Source organism: Lonchura striata, chromosome 2 (genome assembly GCF_046129695.1).
Source record: "Lonchura striata isolate bLonStr1 chromosome 2, bLonStr1.mat, whole genome shotgun sequence".
Lineage (NCBI taxonomy): Eukaryota > Metazoa > Chordata > Aves > Passeriformes > Estrildidae > Lonchura > Lonchura striata.
Genome location: NC_134604.1, coordinates 30228064 through 30250662, shown reverse-complemented (window position 1 = coordinate 30250662; position 22599 = coordinate 30228064). Strand labels below are relative to the sequence as shown.

Sequence of the window (22599 nt, the reverse complement as noted above, 5' to 3'; positions counted from 1 at the left end):
TTTGCAGACTGGATTCCCAGAAACAGGACCTCTGAGGCTGAGAGAACCTCATCCCCTGCTCCTGAAGATACAGGCTATGACGACATTGAAGAGCTGGGGCACTGATAGAGACTGCTGAGCTGTACTGACTTCTGGAAATACACCACTGCTCATAAAATGCTAATCCTGCACTAGCAGAACCAGAACAACCTACATTTAGGATTAGTTTGCATAAGTTTAGGTTATTTCCAGAGACAAGATTACATACATAAAAGATAAATAAGCATGGCTGTTAAGAAAATCTTTCAAATTTCTCTTATAATTTCTTGTTGCTAAGACTTAGTGGACTTTTTTGATTTTATTTTTAAATACCTCCTTTTTTTTTTTTTACTGAGTTAAAATTATGATATTTTCTTATTAGAAACTGTCCAAAGATCTCAAATTTATGCTTTTCCTGTTGGGGTAGCTTCTGGGAATTATTTGGAATGGAGATTGAACTGCAAAAAAATAATCAAAATTCTGTTTTGGCCAAGTCTTTGAGACAGGAATTCTTGCTGATTGCTTCCACAGAAACCTCAACAATATCTGACTGGTGCTGCAGGCATGCTGTGAGGCACAGAAGGAGGGAAACACATACACCCATGGGATCTAACTGCATCATACAATCTACTTCTCCTGGCTAACCGGAAAACTGGGAACGTAGAAAGTTTTTGCAAGGAATAGTAAAAGGCAGCAGAAACTGACAATTCTATGCCAGAAAAAGGTGTAGCAAGCTATTTATCCCTGTCAGAACTATCTGCAGAGGACAGAACTTTTCTCCAGGTGCAGCAGGCAGTGACCAGGAAGAAGGAATCCCTGGGGACTCAGAGATGGCAACAACTGATGTCACAGGCATGATGCAGTTGAGCTGAGTGAACGGGATATATAATCCTCATTGTGGTTAAGTGGACTGATATGGGGAATGTGTTAATATTTGTAGCCAAACTCTTACAGCATTCTGCCTGCACCTGAATTGCACCTGCACAGGGAAATGTTTAGGATAATTGGAGTAATTGGATTAAAAGCGTATTAACAATTAACAAGATTAATAAAACATGTAAAACGGCTTAACTGTAGGATCTATCAGGCAGTTTCTCTTCTAAGGGATGAAAACAGATGCATACAGGATGAAACCCTAGAGAATCAGGCTACAGCTGAACTCATTACAAATCTATCTTTAAAACTTTTGAAAAAACAGGTATGAAGAGAAGTTGTTTGTGAGTGGGGTTACAGGCAGCAGTGCTTGCTACAGTCTGTGTAGCCAGCTGTGCTGGGACACAGCCTGAACCAGCACTTGGGAAAGCAGCAGTCACATCCATAGGCTCCAGTGATCTGAAGAGAGGAACCCACAAACCCCAGAGACTGCCTGAGGCAGTGACTTTGTGCAACTCTTTAAAGTCACACTCCTCAGTATTTTTGACCCCTTGAGAAAAACGTTTCCTTTGGAGAAATCCTACCAATTCTTCTAAATAGAATTTTATTCAGTCACACTTTTTTTTTTTGCCACCAATATGCTTGGTAAAGTCTTCACACTTAAGTTTCCCAGCTCTCTCTCAAATATTTTCTTAACGATTGGCTCCTGCCCAGTGCTCAGGTGTTAAGAAAGACTTCAGGGAGGGCTCACAAACTGTTGTTGGCATTCAGGTTTTTCATTCTTGAGTTAAAGTTACTCATAATTCAGAAAGCCACTTTGCTACAAAAAAAAAAAAAAAAAAAAAAAAAAAAAAAAAAAAAATCAAGACTACAGCCAAAGGAGAGATCCATAGCATGTTCCAGGTCACATCCAGGACTGAAGTGCGTTGCTGCGGTGGGGAGGGAACCGTGGCAGAACTAGAGCGCTTCGGGATTGCACAGAGCTTCTGCGGGATGGGCAGGGGAGGAATTAAAGGTGGGAAAGCGTTAGGTGAATGGAGGAGGAACAAGTGTGGCGAAAATGGAGAGTAGGGGGACTAAAGGGCCATGGCACGTAAATCGTTTGCTGGTCCGGCAGGGACACCGTGCTCCCGGGAAAACAGCCGGGACTGCTCGGCCGAGTCAGCTCCCGAGTTCCCTCCTCGGGAGCTCGCTCTCTCCCGGCCGCGCCATGAAAAAGCGCTTCGGAGAGCCGCCGAGGCGGCGGGGCGGCGGGGCCGAGCGGGCGGAGCGGGGCGGCGGGGCGGCGGGGAGGCGGAGCGGGACGGGACGGGACGGGGCGGGGCGGCGGAGAGGCGGAGCGGGGCGGCGGAGAGGCGGAGCGGGCGGAGCAGGACGGGGCGGCGGGGGAGGCTCGGTCCCGCCGCGGCGGAAGGGCCGCCCCGCCCCGCCCCGCTCCGCCCCGCCCGGGCGCTGCTGCGGCCGCCGGGCGCTGCGCAGCCCCTCGCGGCACGGCGCGGGGCCAGGATGGGCCGGACGCTCGTGGAGCTGTTTTACGATGTGATCTCCCCGTACTCGTGGCTGGCGTTCGAGGTGAGGGGTCGGCAGAGGGAGGGAGGCCCTTCCCGGCTCTCTGGCGCCCGGCCGGTGCCGCCGCCGCCTCCCCCTCGGAAGGGCTGCTCGAGCGCAGCTCGGCCCCTGGCTGCAGGCAGCGCTCTTTGCGCTCCGACGTTAATTGTTCTCTCACCTCTGAGGAGTGCCTGGGCTGTTCCCTCGCGTGTTGAAATCCAGGGACACCAGGAAGCGTGTCCGAGCCAAACGGCAGTGCAGGAGTTAGTGCTGAACATTTTGCTTCGGGGATAGCTTTCCTATTTAAAAAGTGCAGGTGTCCTGATCATGACATGAGCCTGACCTTTCCCTTACTTACCCTGCTTAGACTTGGATAGTCGTGACATGAATTGAGACCCCTCCGTTTTTCTGAGATCAGAGTTCCCTGGCAGCATCCAGGAAAAGCTTTACGACTAGCCCTAATACAATAGGAAAGGATTTATTTGTAGTATTTACTGCCTTAGGTGCACACAGCTGTACAGAGATTTCTGTGAATCCCCCACTACTCTTTCACCTTGCAGGCTCTCTGCCGGTACCGGCACATCTGGGATATTGACCTGCGCTTCCGTCCAGCTTTCCTTGGTGGCATAATGCAACAAACTGGTATGGAGTACAGGGAGATGAGCTCTGCAGTGAGATACCTTCTTCACTAGCAGAGCCCTTAGTGTTCAAGCCCTGGGTATGTGCAGAGCCCATGCAGAGACAGCTCTGAACTAAGCTGTGGCACCAGTAACAGATTAACTACAGGATTGTGGAGTCCCTAAGGGATTGAGAAATTAGTCATAAGGAATTTCACACTGCTGCAACTACACAGACAGTATGTGCCAAAGTCCATCTGTTCTAAAATACAATAAAATAAATAACAATAACAATAACTTGACATGGAGTGTTTTCCTAGAGTTAGATTTTAAACCAGAAGTAATTTGTGGAACACTTGCACTTTGTAGGAAAGATACCAGTATGTCCTGAAACAGTACTAATGGCCTTAATTAGATCACCAAGACTTAAAACACATAAATCATGAATTAACAAGTCTTTACATCAGTTTACCCATGCATTAAGAGTTGTCTAGCTTAAAAGTCATCTGTCTGAATCAACATAAATCCCTGCTAAGACATTTGTACCTTGGCTTAAAACTGATTCAGCTATCGTAAAGGTTTGATCTGTGCAAAACTGAAATAAACCATGTTTAAATCCTAATGTTATCTTTGGAAAAGCCGAGTAAGTTTCAGTAAGCCAACATGAAATTATACTATGAAATTATACTCTTCCTTAGGTGTATGTATGTATGTATGAGGCATCATTTGTTCAATACAGCTGGAAATCTCAACAGAACTTTTTCCTAAAAGGTAACAAGCCGCCAGCAATGTTACCAAAGCGAGGGGAATACATGCTGAAGGATTTGAAAAGGATGGCAAAATACTACCAGGTGCCTGTACACATGTCCCCAGATGCCTTCCAGCACATCATGGGCACAAGTAAGAGTCTCAGCTGGTATTTCTCATCCCTAGCACTTCTGGTTCCAGTTCTCCCTACCAGTAAAGGTGAAGATGAATTCCCTGTGTGCAGCCTTTTCCTGAACCTGTGAGCAGCATGAAGTCTGTGCATTCATAGCCACGAGAGAAATTCCTGGAGAAATATGGCTGTGAATGATACTAGCATGGGAGATAACCATGGGTCACCATGAGCTTTACTGTACAGACTGTGGGTTTCTCAGGACTGTTACAGGGGAGATCACACTGTTCTTAGCAGTCATGCAGACCACACCTGCTCCTGATGCTGTGCCTTGTCTGAGTGTTCCTCTGTCTCCCCACTAATCCAGGCAGTCTGACGGCCATGCGCTTTCTCACAGCCATTGATATGACAAACCCACAGTACCTGGAACCCTTAACTAGGGAGTTCTGGATCCGCTTTTGGTCACAGGTCAGTATTTTAGGCAGCCAGCTTCTTGACCCTTTCTGTCACCTTTCCTGTCCCACATCATTCAAATGTGGAATTCCAACAAGAGGAAGAAAATGTCTTTTAATGAAAAGTCATAGCAGGAAGATAAGGTCACAGTGGTTCAGAAGCCACAAGCTTACAATCAGCTTAATTCGCCTTCTTTTAGGGATATATGGTGGGTCCAACAGGCTGGAGCAATGGATCAGTGGTTCATATCAGAAAACATTTTAATACATTCCTAGATTAGGTGACTTAAGATCTTTTCTGAGGTAATTTCTCCAGCAACTAGTATTTGGTTTATTTTTGTTTTATTAGAAAACATGCTTTTAAATTCAGAGCCAAGCTTTTGTTTCTTAAATACTGATTTACTTATCTTATTCTTTTACCAGCATGAAGACATCAGTCAGCCAGAGAGCATATTGGTTGTAAGTATCTCCTTTTTTCTCGGTGCTTCTGTATTTCTGATAGATACTCTTATTGATGACTTTGAAAAAAAAATGGATTTAAATTCCCTAGCAACTCTGTTTGGATTTTTTTTTTCTTGTCATGTTTTACATGACACTCAGAACCCGAATACACTTTTTGTTTTGTTGTTAATTCATTTGGCAAGATACCCAGGCTGCACAATGAGTTACCTGTTGATACTGTTTCATTGTTTCATTAACAGTATCAACAAGTACATCATGAAAGTATAAATAGTTTCTGCAGAATGCATTGAAGCATTGCTGCTATATGAAATGTTCAGTGTAATGCAACACTTGGGGAAGGTGACTTTCCTTAGAGTGATGCAGTCAGGTTTTCTAGTAAGCTTAATGCAATATTGCCTTTTATATACCTGGAAATTATACTCTTCATTTATTTCCTTTTGCTGTTTCAATTTTGTTTGTTACATAAAAGCTGTAATGGCATCTAAGTTAGCATACCAGTAGATCCTCTTAAATCTCTCATTTCTTCATTATTTTATAAGTTCTTGGAATATGAAGAGAGGAGCTGTTCATGACTAGTCTCTCCTATCCAACATACATAGTTGAAATCTGAAGCTTCCAGTCTTGCTGTTCCCCCCAAGACTAGTCCTTGCTCTTCAGCTTCATCTTAGTGTAGCTTTTTTACCAAAATTTCAGTTAAGGTTTGCACTTCACCTTTTTAAGAAGCAAGATTTGATATAATTAAAGTTATGCTTTATTTAATTAATTAATTAATTAATTATCTTTATAGCTAAAGATATAATTAAAGTGATACTTTTACCCTGGCAGGCAGCCAAGCACTACATAGGTGCTCACTTGCTTCCTCCCACTGCCCAGGAGGACAGGGGAAGAGGAAAAAAAGAATAAAAGCCAGAAAACTTGTGGGTTGAGATAAAATTACTTAATAAGTAAAAGAGAAGTGGAAGCAGAGTGAAAGAAAACAAAGAACCACCTACATGTAGACTGATGCTCAGCCAGTTCTCAAGAAAAAGGTTAACCTGCCTAAACCCCCTCTTTATCAATTACTGCTGAGCATGGCATATGGCATGGTCTGTCTCTTGGGTTAGTTCAGATCATCTCCCAGCCTCTGGTGAAGCCCCAGTTTATTCACTGTGTGGGGAGAGTGAGACCCAGAGACTGCCTCGACACAGTGCAAACACCATTCATCAATAGCTAAAATAATGAGGATGTTATCAGCATTGGTTCAGTCACAGATCTGAAACACAAAACCAAAGGAGCTGCTGTGAAGCAAAGTAGCTCCATTCTAGCTAGACCCTGTACACAAATATATACAGAACATTGTCACATAATCTCTGAATCCCTCAATATTTAAATAAAGCAAGGACATGCAGAAGTCAGCATCACAATACTCAGAACAATCTCTAAGTTAGTCACAGTTTAGCAGTTGATGAGTATCCCTCATTTATCAATGCAGAGAGTGAGGTGTCTCCTTGTCTGCTTGAGTCTGTCTTCATTCACTCCAGCCACAAGTACTAGACTTTTCTGGAAATTTGTCATCCAAAGGTGGCTGAGAGGTCCCAGCCAATCACCTGAGTCTTTACAGGTGGATTTATTTTACACATCAACCATAAAAAGTTTAAAAATTACTTTTTAAACTTGATAATAACTCCTTAGTATTCTTTTACTTCTTTATTTGATCAAAAGCAGCTTCACATAAATTGTTATATCAGCAATGTGTGGTCTGAATTCTGCCCCAGTCCACTTAAATCCTCTTTCTGTCCTGAAATGGTGAGAACCAGATACTATGTCAGGGTGCAAATGTTGCAGTCTAAACACTGTGGATACCAAGCATTTTGTTCTAGTCCAGTGGTATGCTTGTTTAACCTCCTGTTCAAGCACAATCCAAAAGAGCTCCTCATTTCCCATGAAAATGTGGGTGCTAAACAAAAAAAAGTAATTTAAAGAGTCACTAACACCTGCATGTGCAGGGTTACTTGTCCATGTGCAATATTACATTTCTTTCTCTTTTTTTTTTTCGTGTGTGCATGTGTGAAATACTTTACTCAAAGAATACTTGTAAGTCATTGTTGCCAGATAACACCAGCAGTTGTTTCACCTCTGTGATTTAGTGTCTTTCCTGCTGTGTCACTTACAGATCTCATCTTTGTCACACAAAGTGTTTCTGTCTTGGTAGGCTTGTACAGTGAGATTTTACTTTTCATAATACCAGTTTGAGGTTTTTTGGTAAGTTATCTGATGAGTCATTATATCAAAGGTACTTTCTTTTTTTTCCTAAACTCTTGGGGGGAAAAAAGTACAGATCTGGGGCTTGGAAGATTTAAAATGTCTCTTCTACTTTGAATTTGAGAGTTGTTAAATGATGAATAGGTTGGGAATACAGCAAGGCAGTTGTGCAAGTGCTTCAAGAGTATTTTGAAATTTTTTCGTCAATAGATTTTAGGTGATAATCCTGAAGATTAAATTGATTAGACTGGGGTAGGAATTACAATGTTTACTTTTAGAGTATTCTTAATTATATGATCTTTTCACAGGTTGCCCGACAGGCTGGGCTGTCAGCAGAGCTCTCCCAGAAGGCACTTGAAATGATTTCATCCCCTCCAGTGAAGGACCGACTGAAAGACACAACAGCTGAAGCGCTGAAATATGGGGTGAGATGCTTCCAGTGGCACTGGGCTTCACAGCTGTGCATTCCTTCCCTCTTAAGAATACAGGGAAGCAGGGAACAATGAGGGTGATGATTAGAAAGCACTATATAGACACCTTGTTTCCCAGTGTGTGAAAGCCACTTCACTGTTGTTAGTAGTTTATCTCACTGTCATCTGGGAAAATAAGGTTGACCCAATCATTCCAGCTGGACAGCAAGGTCAGGAACAGTACTGAGAGATAGTATTTATTGCTACTTGAAATTGAACTGTGGATTAATCAGGTTGTTTCTATGCTCCTTCAAAAGAGGCACACAGGCTCTGGAGAGTCACCTACTTTCAGATGGCTTCATTGGGCTTATCTTTAAGAATGAAGAAGGTAAAAAGAAGGGAGGAAAAAAAAGTAAAACTTGTTGGCATTTATTCCTGAAGACTGGTAATACGAATGCAAGAAATTCTCCCATTATAACATTCTCTGTTTCATCTCCATGTTGTCAATAGGCATTTGGGATGCCTGCTGTTGTGGCACATTATGATGGGGAACCTCAACTGTTTTTTGGCTCTGATCGTTTAGAGCTGCTAGGCAGCATTATAGGTGAGTCTGCCTCATTACATCCCTTTGGTTTCATGCTTTCACCCTCTTGGAACAAAATATGTAATGCAGCTGAGTAAAACACTCTTCAGGGCTTTCAACTGTTAAATAATGCTAGTTTATCCTTCTCCTGGAATGAAACTGCTGACTGAAATCTGTCTCAGTACACTTAAAATGACCAAATGATTCTTTTCCAAATCAGAAGTAACTTGAGTACTCCTCATCTTGTGGTATGTTTCAAGGCTTTGTGTTTCATGTGCTACTCTCAAAATACTACTGAAACTCTTTAGTTCTCAAAATATTCATATGTAACCTTTTGGTACTGGACAGTAGGCCTTGGCTAAGATTATGACTATGACTGGTAATGCTTTTTTATTTTTTTTTTTTTTTTTTGGTCATTCTAACATTTTCATTTTATATCTGTTCCTTCTTAGTAAAAGCACAGCTTTTACTAAGCTTTTAGTACAGCTCCCCAGTCCGTAACTTGTGTCTACCTACACAGCTGTTTAAAAGTTGTTCATATATTGACCATTCTTCTTTTCATTCTTCTATTAACAGAATATACACTTTAAATTCGTTAAGAGATTTAAATAGGTCATGATAAATAATAAAACTAAAGACACCTATTTTATGAATTAGAGGGCATCTCAAGATTTGGCACTTTGAGATAGTGTCTCTAGAAAGAGTTATGCACATAATTAGCTCATGCATTTGTAGAAAACACTCAGCAGAAAGTATTAATTAATGCAAATTAGTATTAGTTATAGGATTAAGCACAAGGGAAATTTTTTGAGTTTTTCATTTTTTTAGTCTTCTGGATGAGTTTCTGATTCTATAAAACATTCTTGATGAACATGTGAGTGAGGAAGAAGAGTACTCAGCACCCACTACAGCAGTCACTAATACTGACTGGAATGTTGTGGCCTGGTTTCTAGTCTCAACTCCAAGGACTTAATATTTTGATTTTCTTTTTGATTCTCTGACTCTGCAGCCTTGCACCCTTTTTTTGCTTTTTTTAACCCCCAGCCCCATCCCCCCCAAACAAGTCCTAAAGAGAACTGATTTCTCCATCATGTGGAATACCCTGACCTGCAGATGGCTCATCTGTAATGGAAGAAAATAATTCTGTACAGTTTCAGTTGTGACTAGACAGTGAAATATTTATGGAGCTGGCTGTTGCACACCAAACAAGATATAAATCTGTATTCCATCACCAGCAGTTACCCTTCACAAGAGTAGGAACAGTAATCCTGCTGCAGAAAAATGACTGGCCAATTACTTGTATCGATTAAATGTTAATGTATCTCTTTTGTGCTGGTTTGTCTTGCAGGTGAAAAATGGCTGGGACCAGTTCCAAGCCCCAAGCTGTGAAAAGTCCTGGGGAAATACATAGGAAGGAAAATATATATGTCAATCTTCAGTGATTATCTGAATGTATTCAATTTTATGGAGAGATGGCTTTCTCATCCTTAATTTTACTGCTTGGTCTCATCTCTAATTTTGAAAAATACCGAGGTTTGCCAGTATTACCAGCCTGGTGAGGTGCTTACCAATACAAATGTGCTTCCTTTCTTTCAACATGTCAAAGATTAACATTAAAGATTTAACTTCTAGCAGAGTGAACATTCTTTTTCCCTGGTTCGTTTTCTTTCCTTTACCCTAAAAACATGAGGATTATGTAGTTACTGGACTGCAATCTTTGGGTTTCTCACGTCTTCCTACTTGTCCTTTAGAAACACACACACAAAACCTAAGAGAAACTGGCCACATTCTCCTTTTATTTTAAGTCCAGTGTACTACATAGATACAAGAAGCACAGGCTAAGATATTAATGCTTCCTTTTACTTTGCATCATGGCAGCTGGGAAGGACACAAAATTACAGCCCAAAAAAGAATCTAGGGAACCAATCAAGTATTTTAAAAGGAATTGTCCCCATCCTGGACAGTATTTGATACACTTGCTCTGCAGTCACTGATATTTGAGGAGGCCACCACACATGTGCATTCATGGGCACCAACCCCAAACCTTGCAGGGGTTTTTAACTAATGCAAGTTTTACAGGAATGTCTTTGGAGAACAGTTGTGAACACCACTATAGGTTCAGCTGGTAACTGAAGTAGACTCTGTTTTGCTTCCTCAAGGATGCCCTAATTTCTGCCTATCCAAAGGTGATTTGGATATGGCTGTGAGGGACTTCCAGTCATGTAGTCTGCAGAGGGAAAGGTATGCAAGCAATTAAAATAAGAAACTTCACACACAAACAGTTTGAGTTCAGCCCTGTATTGGCTGAATTAGAATGACACACAGAAATTTCATTTATATAAAGTTTGATTTCTCCATGATTCCACACTGAATGAAACAGCTGCAACTGGAATTCCCCTTTTTGTCTTTTTAAGGTAAAGTATATTCATGTATTTTCACTTGAACAGCAAATCCTAGAATAGAGCATCAGAAAAAAGTCTGTATCCTTCATGTTCTTACAGCTCTAAGTGTTGTGGGAGTATCATGTGTTCCCCCATCCACAATTTCTATTTCTTTCAGCTCTTCAGGAAATACCCTAGGATTGGAGGAGTTCTTTCTCCTTTTTACCAGTGCAAACATTAGTCTTTGGCCAAATCCAGCCTGGAACTGAAGGAAATCTTTGTGAGAGATAAGAGGAGTTAGAATGACAAGGAGGTTACCATGGATGTGGGTGCCATAGGTTTCTTTGAGTCCCTTGCAGCCATGTTACAGAATTTTTTTTACCATTTCTCCCCTGAAACTTGCTAGTCTCCCATCTGTGCTATCAAACTGATTCAGAGGTTGTGACAAAATGGAATGACTAAAACATCACTTTAAGCCAGGAATGCTGTCTCAGGAGTGGGTGAAATGCCCTTTTATGAAAATAATGAACTCTGGTAAGGAGCTGGTGAGAATTCAAAGAACATCTGGAAATAATCTCACAGTGAAAAGCAGGGCCTCATGAAACTTTGTTCTTTGAACCAGATCAACTGAAAAATAACCAGCCTTTGTGGCAGAATGTTGTTGATTTGGCAGACAGACCAAAAGACATGGGTCCTACAAACTGCAATATATTTCACGAAATTATCTTAAAAAATGCTCTTTGACCTACTTCAAATCAGTGGAAATTAAATGCTGAATACCTTAGGTACTAAAATTATACCTAAGTACTACTGAGATACATTGCTAATTGCCTGTAATAGCTACCAGTAAATGCAAAACCACAGCCTTTGCCTTTGCACCAGTGAGTTTGCAGATTGTTGCAATTCTGACTCTGTACCTATTTTGAGCAAAATTTGCCTGTCTGGGAGCAGAACTTTGAAGGAGTTCTGCCCATCATTTAGACAGCATTGCTCCTGTGTTACAGAGCCATGCTGTGAGTACAAGCTCTTGGCAAACACTCTGGGGATGACCCCAGTAAACAGTGGCTGCTGGCAGCTGCACTGTCATGCTCAGTTCTGATCTCTGCTGTAGCACACATTGAAGCAGCCTCAGCGCTGAGTGCCAGCTTCCCTCTCTGATCTGCTGTGGCACCAGTGGCCACCACCACATGGAGCTGAACTGTTCACCTGGCTGCTCTGAATGCCACAAGGTGGCAGAGCAGCTAAAACTTGAGCGCTGAGGATCTGAACAACAATAACTACCAGCTATTTAAGAATATTTAGGAATAGCTGAAAGAATTTTCTTCCATAAAGATGATACCTCTTCTACTCAGCTACTCAGTCGAGTTCCTAAGAGCCTCACATCCCCACCAACTTCAAGGCAGCTGTTGAGCTGTCAGGCCACAGAATATACTGGGCAAGGACAGGGATATTGAGCAAAAAGACTCTCAACAACACAGGCAAAACTGTCCAGGGAACAATCCTGAAGTTGTGTTTCCCTTTGCTCTATTACAGATCTCACCAGGAAATCAAGTCCCACTTCCCATATCTGGAAAAGCTGTGAAACTGGCATGGACAAGTAGGTCCCACCAGTGCTAGCCTGAAAGCAAATAAGCAAGTATACAGATAGGTACAACATCAGAAAATGAGCAACGAAAAGGGGTTCTGTAAAGTAATGAAACTATTACAAAAAGCAGAGGTTAGGCACACAGAAAGGTAGGTTGTATCTGAAGAAAGGAAACTGAACAATGAAAGACAAGAGAAAGAAAGTGTGCCTAGATTAGGGCAGAGAACAAAATCTCAGTGGGAAATGCTGTTCCCTGAGAGGGAGGAGGCAGCTAAGAAAGGGAGTGCTTAGGTAAATCAGGCAGGCCAGAGCTGCTGGCCATGGAAGATGACTTGGGGAGGAAGGTAAAGGACTAACAGTTTCCTGAGAAGCTGTACAGCACTTGCTGCACTGTCTCAGTGAGGCAGGGGTGGCCAGGGGCCCGTGGCTCTCCTCCCCCCGTGTGCATTACCTGTGCTGCTCACCCTGCGTGCGGCAGGCAGTGCTCCAGCGCCGACATCACACACAGCACAAAATGGAGGCCTGCAGAACAAGGCACTGCTTTAACCTCCCCTGCAAGCGCCTTCCTCCTGCCCTACTGTCCTTTCGACCCTCAGCAAGCAATGCCTCCTCCATCAAGCCTCTCTCTTTTCTCCCATCCTTACCTCTGTGCAAGCGAGAAGGAAACATTTTATTAAAGCACTTACTGGATTATGGTGCTGAGCCTCTGCTTTGCTGCCTTTTCCTTTTCCAGTGGAGCCAGCAACACTGCTGGAAGGAAGCAACCTGCTTCCTAGAAGGGAACCAAGCACAGAACAATACAAAAATCATCAAGAGGGTGTCCCAGGAGCTGCACACATAGCTGGTTTTATCCCAAAGTTTTCACAGATCTGTGGCCCATCCACAGGTAAGAGTGAAAGGAGTGCACCTATGCCCAAATTGACTAGTGTTACCTTCACCTGTTTCTTATTCCCGCTTGAAACACGACCAAAGTGACTGCTTTCATTTCATTAAAAAAATAGTCATCAGCCACTGGTTCCAGACAATCTGAATGCTTTATTCCCAAGGATACACACTTGTGAAGCAGACTCTAATCTTATGCTCTCACAGTGTTTCTCTTCCTTCTCCCTCTGACCCCTCCCTTGAGATTCCCACATCAGACCTCAGGGTTTCAGGAATTTGTCTCTCATCACGTATCAACATCATGGCAAAACTAGGGACTAAATGCTTGTAAAATTCACAATTAAAAGCATTCTTTTGCTTTCTGTAATCATCTTATATTCACCATACACACATTTCTCAAAAAATGAGTAAAATGTCTTTAACATAACAGCCTTCCTAAACTATTCTACATTACTCTTAGATGATCCTCCATTCTATCCATTCTATGGTTAAAATTGCTAAATATGGTAATTTCCAACCACTACAGTTTGTGGAAGCTTATGCATAGCTGCATCACAAAATAAATCTGTATTATAAAATATTAAATCTTTTCTTTAAATCAGAGGAAAAATGGCAAGAGTTTGAATTAAAGAGTTGATATTAGTGTGGAATGTGCTAAGGGGTATAGTGGGCAGGTGAATACCTCTGATGGCATATCTAACCACCATTCAATCAGGAAAGTGAAGAAAGCTAATGGGGGATTCCTGCAGTAAGATGGTAAACTAAGATGCTTTTCCCAGAATACTTCCTTCTTTTTAGTTTTTTTTTACTTATATGTGATCACACCAGTATTTTCTATGAAACAGATAAGATGCAACTATTTTTTAAGCATTTTTTCCAAGGCAGACGATCCCCTTTCCCAGTGTAATTATATAATTTAAAATTGAAATTTAAAAGCAAAACTGGTGAATCAGTGCCAAGTGCTGCTAAACTGTGGTTTTAAACAACATGAATTTACAATATGAGGGTTCTTCTCTCTTTTGTATATAACCCAGTTCCACTATGCTGAAATTTAATTATGATGTATGTTTATTGTAGGAAGTGGCCTAATAGGCCTAATAGGCCAAGTACCTAAATAAAAACATATCTAACACAACTGGTAGTATCTAAGTCTTAAGGAAAGTTATAGCTGAATTTTTATCTTGCCCTTGAAGCTATGGAGAAAGTCACCTCTGCCTCGTGATATGCACTGTCACATGAGACATGCTGGTGCTTTAAAGCCAACTCAGAAAATATTTTGGCAAAGGCAGTTCTCTGTGTCATGATCTGGGAGCATAATGACCACAGACTGCTGACATTTTTTTTTTCCTGTAACTTTGCTCTCTCAATCTGAAAGGCAAATTGGAGAAGCCAAGAACATGTACATGGGTTAGGAATGCTGGATTTATTCAGCGTAGGATCTAGACTCACAGTGGGATTGTCTTAGGTCTCTCCATTAAAAAAAAAAAAAATCAGTTTGTTCTGATTTTACACAGTGCATTAACTGTGGCTGACTACTTACTGGATAACTCAATAAAGGGCAAAACTAAACCACCAGAATAATGCTCTCTGTCCCCAGGGCTGTAAAACCTAAAAATTACATTGAACTTTACACTGCATTCTCTGTAATGATTATTCTCAGTGATGCACATTAATGATTTATATACTGTAAGACAATAAAGAGTCAGCAGACAGAGAAACTGTGAAGAGCAGCAGAAGCCAATGGAAAGCATCCCTGCCTCCAGCATCCACAACAAAAGAGGAATATCTGACAGAACAGCAATCTCTGCAGAATATCTGACAGTATCACATCTTCAGTGCTGTTGCTAAGATACAGACAATTTTATGCAGGGATCTATCTATCTGATGGCCACTCTTCATATCTCATATACGCAGCAGTGGAGAATGAGACCTAACTCAATTCTCCAAGTTGACTCCACTTTCTGACCCTTGTAATCTTTACAAACAATCCTTTTTCACACAATTCCTATAAAGATTTCACAGTTCATTCCAACCAACTCTTTTCCTTGCCATACACATAATCCCTAGTATCTCTTACCATCTCAACATGCTCCTATTCCAGCCTTCCAGCAACAAATGCTAAATGTTTTGCCTTTCACATTTTCTAATGACTTCCCAAACTCAGAAGCTTAGTCTTTTCAATCATACTTTCCCAAAATCTTACACAGCCTCAGTCTCAGGATCAGACTGAAATGGATTTAAACTTTCCCTAATTTTAGCTTAAGGCTGATGCTCAACAAGAAATGCTTCAATCCAAACCAGTTCATTTTAACAAAGTGAAACACAACTGCAAACAGGGTCTGAGATCGGGCAGGTGATCCACCTCCACAGCAGGAAATGCAATGGGTGTCCCTGCTGCAGGACTGAAGAGAACTTCTAAGCACTATAGTCACCTCTGTACTGTGAATGAATCCAAACTGATTTTACTCAACTATGTCAGCTTTAATCAAGTACTAGACTAAGAGCCCAACCTTGGCAAAAAACTCTTGGTGCAGGTTAGCTTCCTGATTACCCACCTTCTCAGGAGCATACTGCTTGGTTCAGGAAGCAGTTCCTATAATCCCATATCCTAGTTTATATGGGTACTGCATTCAGAAATGCAACCACAGGTCTCCACAGAAAACACATGAACACTTTAATTCTTTGCAGTCTACTGTAACTCCTTTTGCAGTATGTAGAGCACTATTCTTTCCCAATTGAACATTGCATGGCAGATTCTCTCCCCATTTTCCTGGGCTATCATCTACCTGTGCTTCTAAAATACTAAGTACAGCATATAAAAGATTTGGCTCAACCTCTCATATGCTTCTAGAAGCCTAAGTAGAGGGGTTTTTCTCTTTTTCTTTCTTTTTTACCTGGTGAGCTAGAAGTACTGGGTGTGCAGTCATTGTCATCCAGCCACATACTCTGAATCATTGAATCCTTTTTTGGAGGGCCCTTAAGTGAGCACGTCAGCTCCTGGAGAGGGCAAAGAAGATGTGTTTTAATAATGCACCTGGTAAAATCAGGGAGGGTAGCCTCTGTTTGTTAGCGATCATACACCCACCCTGTCATTCTCCTCTTCCTCTGATGTTCCATTTTCCCTCAATCCACTACAACAACTGCTTACACTGGATGATGAACGTGAGAGTGGCTGCATCACACAGTATCCTGAAGTCTGACTCCTGAGCATTCTGTGAAATGCAAGCATTCAACATCATCATGCTTATTGTTACACACAGGCTTAACTTTTTGAGGCGTAGCTTTATTATGTAGCAGTCAGAAACAATAAGAATATATTATTCATCCACAGCTAGTTTTTCCACCTAGAAACAGAATTCAGGTGAACTGGCATGCATACCTTAATTTCTAGTTGCTACATCATTTAGGAGAAACACCAATTCTCTGTCTCCATTCTGGATAACTATACGAAAGGACAAGTCTGAATGAACTTTTAAGTCACAGACCTAAGTGTAATAAAGCAGAGTGACTCAAACCACCTGCATTTAAATATAAAATACATCTAGACATTCATTAAAATCAACAGATGCCCTACTACTGTGGGATATTAAGAGCCTAAATACAGAATGAAGAGATGTTAAACTGATTATGAAGGGCAGGTGCAGTCCAGTCTAGGCCACCCATTCCCACAGCCACTCTCAGGCTATCGTGTTTTGTCTTATCTGAAATTCCAGGCAGAACAAAGGGACCATAAAAAGCATGCTTTTCATGTCATAGAGCTTATAAATTGTTACTGCTGTTTTCTGTACAGGTGTAACAGGAGGAAGCAGGAAAGCAGATACACATTAACCAGTATTACAGAACAGTTAACTAAGAAAGTTTAAGGATGCACTGGGGAGGTAGAAACACATTACTGAGATCTGCATTATTGCAGGATGTCTCAGTGTAAAACTATATAGGATCAAGTGCCAAGTTCTTGCACAGACCAGTTAGAGCCTTCCTCCTGCTTACAGACAGGAACACACCTCGGTCAGGATTCCCATCCTGGTGATTTTCCATGTGCCCAGTTGCCAATAGACTGATTCCTGTAGGTCTGTCCCACTAAAATTTACCTCCCAAGGCCATTCAAAGGGGATATTCAAAGCAAACTGTATTGGATCACTTTACCATCACTCTATCAAATGGAACAGTCATTAAGGTAGCCTGGTGTATGTTTCAGATCTATCAAAGAAGATCCTTAAGATCAGCTCTTCCCAACTGAGAATTTGGGGTCACTGCTTAGATTCATTCAGGAGATATACCAAGCCATGAGGCTGACACACTTACATAGTAGAAGGTGCACTGTGCATTTAAGTACCAAATTTATGGTGAATACTCATTGCCTGCATAAGAAACCAGCTAGTAAGAGAGAGATGAAGTGCTTTTGTTAAGGAACAAAAAAAAAGTTGAGAGGCAAGAAAGATAAGACACCTTTAACATACTAAATATATTTATTCCTTCAGAAACACTGCAAAATGTGGCCAGTCTTGACCTACAAGCAGTTGTGAAACCTAAAGTCCCAGGCATATTACATGCCAGCATGCAACGAGAAGAACAGTAAAGACAGGGCCAATAAAGGCCAAAGATATTTCCTCAAGAGATTAGGAAATATATTTTGGAGGAAATGAAGGCCAACATGCTTCTCCCTTAGCAGAGCAAATCAATAACATGAATCTAAGTGAAGTGGGTCTAGATTTCCACAAAGTATCTCCTTCTCAGCACCCTTCCTCAGCAGGTGTCTCCATCCTTGTTCTCTGCACTGCATTTCTTGACCTGTGTCAAGGCACTAGAGACAGAGGTGGAGTTGTGTTCTTCTGCTCTTGCCTTCTGCAGGCCAAACTATTCTCACTCATCTGAGAGGAAGGGAAGAGAAGGGATTGCACTCAAGGTGGCCTCCGTTCCCCATCACTAGTAGAGGTTGGTTCAGTGGCTGCTGATTTGGCAATGGGAAGAGCAGAGCCAAAATGCTCCAACAGGAGCTATCTGTCCATCTCCCTCTCACAGAATTCCTGCTCCAGGAACTGCCAGTGGAGCGTCACTTGGTGCCACTCGGTCTCTCCACAGTCCTTGGGGTCCTCTAAGTACGTTCATGCTCCTCTTAGCCAGGACTCTGATTTCACCCCAAAAGTCTTGCCAGTGTCTTCAGTGAGGTACCCAATGACTGAGTAGCATCCGGTCCACTCCTGATTGGCTTGATGTCCCCACTCAGATGTGTCTGAGGAGGGAAAACACACATACAAAAAACCCATGTACTTTTCCTAGCATATGGACATACACAGTACAGTGCTTGATTTTTCAACCCAGAGAGTTGTGTGATCCTCAGGAGTTCTACTACTTGGTTACATAGCTGGGTTCATTCTTTTGAGTCTGTCCCTTGAGAAGAAGGATTATTTGGAAGGCTACCTGGACAGTAAAGCAGAAAAACTAAGGACAATTGTCCCTGTATGTGGGAGAGAAGACACCGTTAGCTCAAGTGAACAAATGCAGTTTCATGGATTGCTGGCTGATCACTGAATAAATGTCTGTTAAACTCAGCAGTGTGTTGCTTTACCTCTATTGTAAATAATAAATCTATAATTTATGTGTACCCTTTGCATTTATTTCCAAGTTTCTTTTAGTAGAACACAGGTGAAGAGGTCGATCATTCCAAATTTTGAATCTGAAATGATTATGTAAGACCAGTAGCATCATGCTACTGAGGTAACAGAAATATCTTGTGACTCTATGGAGAGAACCAGGAGTGGACTGATGACATACTACCCGGGATAGCCCATTCTATTATCTTATAGGGACTACTTAAATTATTCTAGAACGAGGCAGAACTCTTTTGCATTGGAAGTATGCCTATATCTTGATCCTGGTTTCACAGCTGATAAACAACAGGTAGGCTATTTTAGCAGAACACCAGTAAACTGTCTCCAAGACAGACTGTACACTCCCAGCCTTCTCCTGCAATGTTATGCTAATACTGTCTTGCTGAATATGGTGTGCTTTACATGGTGGAGTTATATGTTCTTAATTCCCTATCCCTGATGTCATGCAAAGAGTATGGCTGCACATGGGCTAGTCCCTAACTCTGAGATCACAACTCTAACTTTGACTAATCACTAATTGTGCAAAACTCCATGCTGCAGCCCACCTTGTAAATGAACTGTCCAGGAATGGGCTAAATCACCACAGATATGAAAATACTTCTTTTTTTCTGGTGATCCTAAATGGTTTTGAGTCCATGACTGGAAAAAGAATCCTGGGAACAGAACTAGACAGACTGACAAATCATACAGGTCATGCCTAATGTGCATAAACAATATTCATGCAAGTATTGTTAGTAAACTCCCATGCTACGTTTGGTCTCTGAAAGCATGTGGATACCAACTTGAAATAGCCACTGCAGCTGGCTCACCTCCTCAGCTGATGGAGAATGGGGGTTGGGAAGTGGGGGAAGCAGAATTCTTGGTGATTATGCAAGGTAATAAGGAATCTAATCAGAGCAAGAGTCCCTCACACATGCCTGTCAGGAACTTCTAGTTCACTAACAAGGCCCCAGGCAGGATGAGGAAGGGAAGGTGGAATGATGTGGTAATGCTGGAAGATGGGGGGACGCCAAATAATCAGCAGTTCCATGTCCTGCATTCCCTCTAGTCCGCAGCTACCAGAGCTAGCACCTTAAATGGTCTGTATCTCCTAGATGTGCTCCCATTCTCCTCTACACCAAAATTCTGGGCACTCATCCAACCCAAAAACTAATACATACACAAAAACTAGAACACTGCACCTTGGCTGTGACAAAATTCTGAGCAGTCCTATAGCATACAATGACATAGCTGAACTATTGCAGATAGTCACCAGCTTGTAATTCTTAGGGAGCATTGGATATAGTTAGAAGAGCAGCCCTTCCTTGTCAAATTTGGTACCTGAAGCAACTATAACCATAGGGCACCTCCTGAAATTTCTTTAAGAGTCTCCACTGTTCTGAGGAAGAGAAATGCCCTAATATAAAGTACTTGCTACCTTTCTTGCCACAGGTCTCATCCAAGTTCTCTTGAAAAAAATTAGGCGTGGCAAAATGTCCCAGAAAGTCAGCTGCAGCCTTTAATTTAAAAACAGGCTGTTCTGGGGTCTTGGAAATGTAAATGGGTGGTCCCTGAAGTGCTCTAGGTAGGATCACATCCCAGTACAATACAGCTTAGCAGCAGCAAAGCTTCACTACCAGGAAATTGCATTTTTCCAGTTTTTGACAACCAGAAACTGGAGAATTAACTTGCAGACTACTGCATGAAGTGTTTTGCACATACCACTGGGTGTGGTATGGCATGCTTTAGCAATGAAACATAGGTGCAACACATGGGACCGTGCTGGAATCCTGCTGTAACACTTTGAGGAGACTGGAGACAGGTTAGTTCACGCTGGTTGGGAGCAACGGCATGAATCCTGCTTAAAGGGGCAGAACTTGAGTACAACCCAACATCCCAACATACCCTTGTCCAAGCTTCTCCATGAAGCTCCAAAATCACTCCAGAGCAAACTACAGAGGAAACATACACATGAGTAAACATGGATAATTGGACAGCTAGGATTTTGTGTATCCTGTTGGATGCAAGCTCACATTACAGTAGAAATAACACCAAAATCAAGTGCTCCAATCTTTCATCACGATCTGTTTAAGAAAGCCAAGTTCCTAACAGGCTCTGAATTACTGTGCCACAGCCAGACATCCAACTTTTGAGATGCTACAATGCCTGATGTGGACAATTTCAGTAAAGCCTCCAACAGAGCAAGACATGCACCACACTTAAGCCAATACCAGAGACAGTGAGCATCTTTCAAATACTAAAATTTATTTTCAACTCACTTGCTCTTCCTGCTGGGGAACTCTGGAGAGCTGGGACTGGATGATCCATCAGACTTCAGGTCAAAGAAAGCTCCTGGACTATCCAACACCCTTTGTATCCTCTCTGTGGTGTCTCTGCTGGGAGAAAAAAGAAACCAGCTATATCCCAGGGCCAGAGTTAACTACCATCTAGTCTAACCACTGCGCCTTTACAAGGAACAGTAGAAAATTGTATCTCCTGTATACATGTAAAAGGGAAGCAAACACAGGTTGTATTGAAAATGTGACGCGACACCTGGAATTGGCCAACTTTAAGCTTCTTTTGAATTGATATAAAGGTCCAAATGAATTTCAGTATTCACCTTTAATTTTTTTAAGTTTTTCCTCTATCCTCCCCATTCCACTGGTCTTAAGAAGCTACAGGATTTAATGGAGAGAGTAAATATGATGGTTACAAAAATGTTATTGTTGCTAAGACTTGTCAAGATACCTCTGAAGAAGGTTGTCTGTGTCAGTAACTGAAATGAGAGGCACGTTTAATTAAAGAAAGGATAACTAAGGGATTTTGGGGGATTTCTTAGGGCTTCAGAGATGGAGTTTGTCACAAAGTTCTTCCTCTGCTCTCTTGGTCAGTTGACCCTACCTGTGCCCCTCACATCACAGTTTCTGACACCCTCACTTATGCTAATACGATTGTTTGTGAGACTGGAAATTACCCTGACAGAAAGTAACTCTAAAGTTAAAACAACCCTGAAACTCTGACAACAAACAAGTGTGATGGACCAGGTCAGCTCTGTCAGCAAAGCCAGCATGTCATTAAATTACAGCTTCAGGGTGAAGTCACACATGACACTGAGCTCACTGTTCCCAGAAAGAGAGCATGCTCCAGCCTCCTTCATTCTTGCTGAGTGCACTTTCCACCAGTCCTGGTACCCATCAGACTTCTCCACGAGCCAGTTCATGGCAGAACCTGGCAGACAATCCAGTGAAAGAAAGTTGATACCTTTTCTATTTGATTAATGGGCTGAATCAGTTCCATGAAAGGCCCACCAGGGATCTGAGCAATCATCACAAGGAATAATCAGGATTGGGTAGATGAAAGGGACATTGGGGAAGTATCACATCTGCTTTCAATAACAACAAACTGTTAGAGCAGTTACTAGTGAAACTGCACCTTCAGGAATGACCCAAAAAGTCTTTCAGAAAATACAGACTAAGGCTCCATGTTCCTCACATCTAAGTTTACAAGTAAGGAAAAGGAAATCTAAATAAGCTAATTAGTTCATCAGATCCCTCCAAGCAAAGAGCAGGGGGAAAAAAGAAAATAAATCCAGGGTTTTTCCCTGTAGTAGGAAAGTTTTACAGATCCTTCAAGGGGATAGAAACAGCTGTTGTACACAAAGTAATGGATTGAAGGACACAGCTGCCCAAGGTACAAAAGTATTTAAAGTAGTGAGAAGCTGTGGCTACTGTAATAGCATAGACTGTTACATGGCAGTTGCCTCTGAAGATTTAATTTTTCTCAAAAGAAGTTCTATTTTTATTCAGATTAGGTCATAGGTACCTCATTAAGAAAGAAGTCAAAATGCAGTAATTTCCTTCTAAAATAACTAGTTTCTGCTTTAGAGATGACTTTCCCCCTTTTGCACCCAGTCTTTAAGCTGTTTGCTGGAATTCTTGCAACTAGGAAAAGTGCATATTAGATGTAGAGCATTCATGTGACTTTTGAGACTCTGTATAATCTTAAAAAGATGTCTCAGCTAGAGCTGCGAGAAATAATTTAACTAAATAATCTCTCATGACTTGTAGACAACTTTTGAA

General features: G+C 41.7%; 3 protein-coding genes across 3 annotated transcripts in view; 1 reads left to right on the top strand and 2 right to left on the bottom strand.

Annotated features, from left to right (window-relative positions):
- The first annotated feature begins 2328 nt into the window (after window positions 1–2328).
- On the top strand, window positions 2329–9722 carry GSTK1 (glutathione S-transferase kappa 1). Its single transcript, XM_021549159.2, has 8 exons — window positions 2329–2463; window positions 3000–3081; window positions 3828–3956; window positions 4301–4401; window positions 4809–4844; window positions 7397–7513; window positions 8009–8102; window positions 9430–9722. Exons 1-8 carry the CDS (start codon window positions 2398–2400, stop codon window positions 9468–9470), a joined length of 666 nt encoding a protein of 221 aa, XP_021404834.1. The 5' UTR covers window positions 2329–2397; the 3' UTR covers window positions 9471–9722.
- Window positions 9723–9857: 135 nt separating this feature from the next.
- LOC144245863 (uncharacterized) lies at window positions 9858–20903 on the bottom strand. The gene is made up of 6 exons (XM_021549155.3): window positions 20800–20903; window positions 16015–16141; window positions 15824–15926; window positions 12734–12819; window positions 12499–12569; window positions 9858–10308 (listed from the first exon to the last, which is right to left on the bottom strand). Exons 2-5 carry the CDS (start codon window positions 16138–16140, stop codon window positions 12546–12548), a joined length of 339 nt encoding a protein of 112 aa, XP_021404830.2. The 5' UTR covers window position 16141; window positions 20800–20903; the 3' UTR covers window positions 9858–10308; window positions 12499–12545.
- Window positions 20796–22599, bottom strand: part of LOC110480865 (rap1 GTPase-activating protein 1) — a 32526-nt gene continuing 30722 nt past the window's right edge. Inside the window, exon 19 of the mRNA XM_021549158.2 lies at window positions 20796–20916. Coding sequence (XP_021404833.1) covers window positions 20796–20916 — 121 coding nt within the window. The remainder of the gene's footprint in view (window positions 20917–22599) is intronic.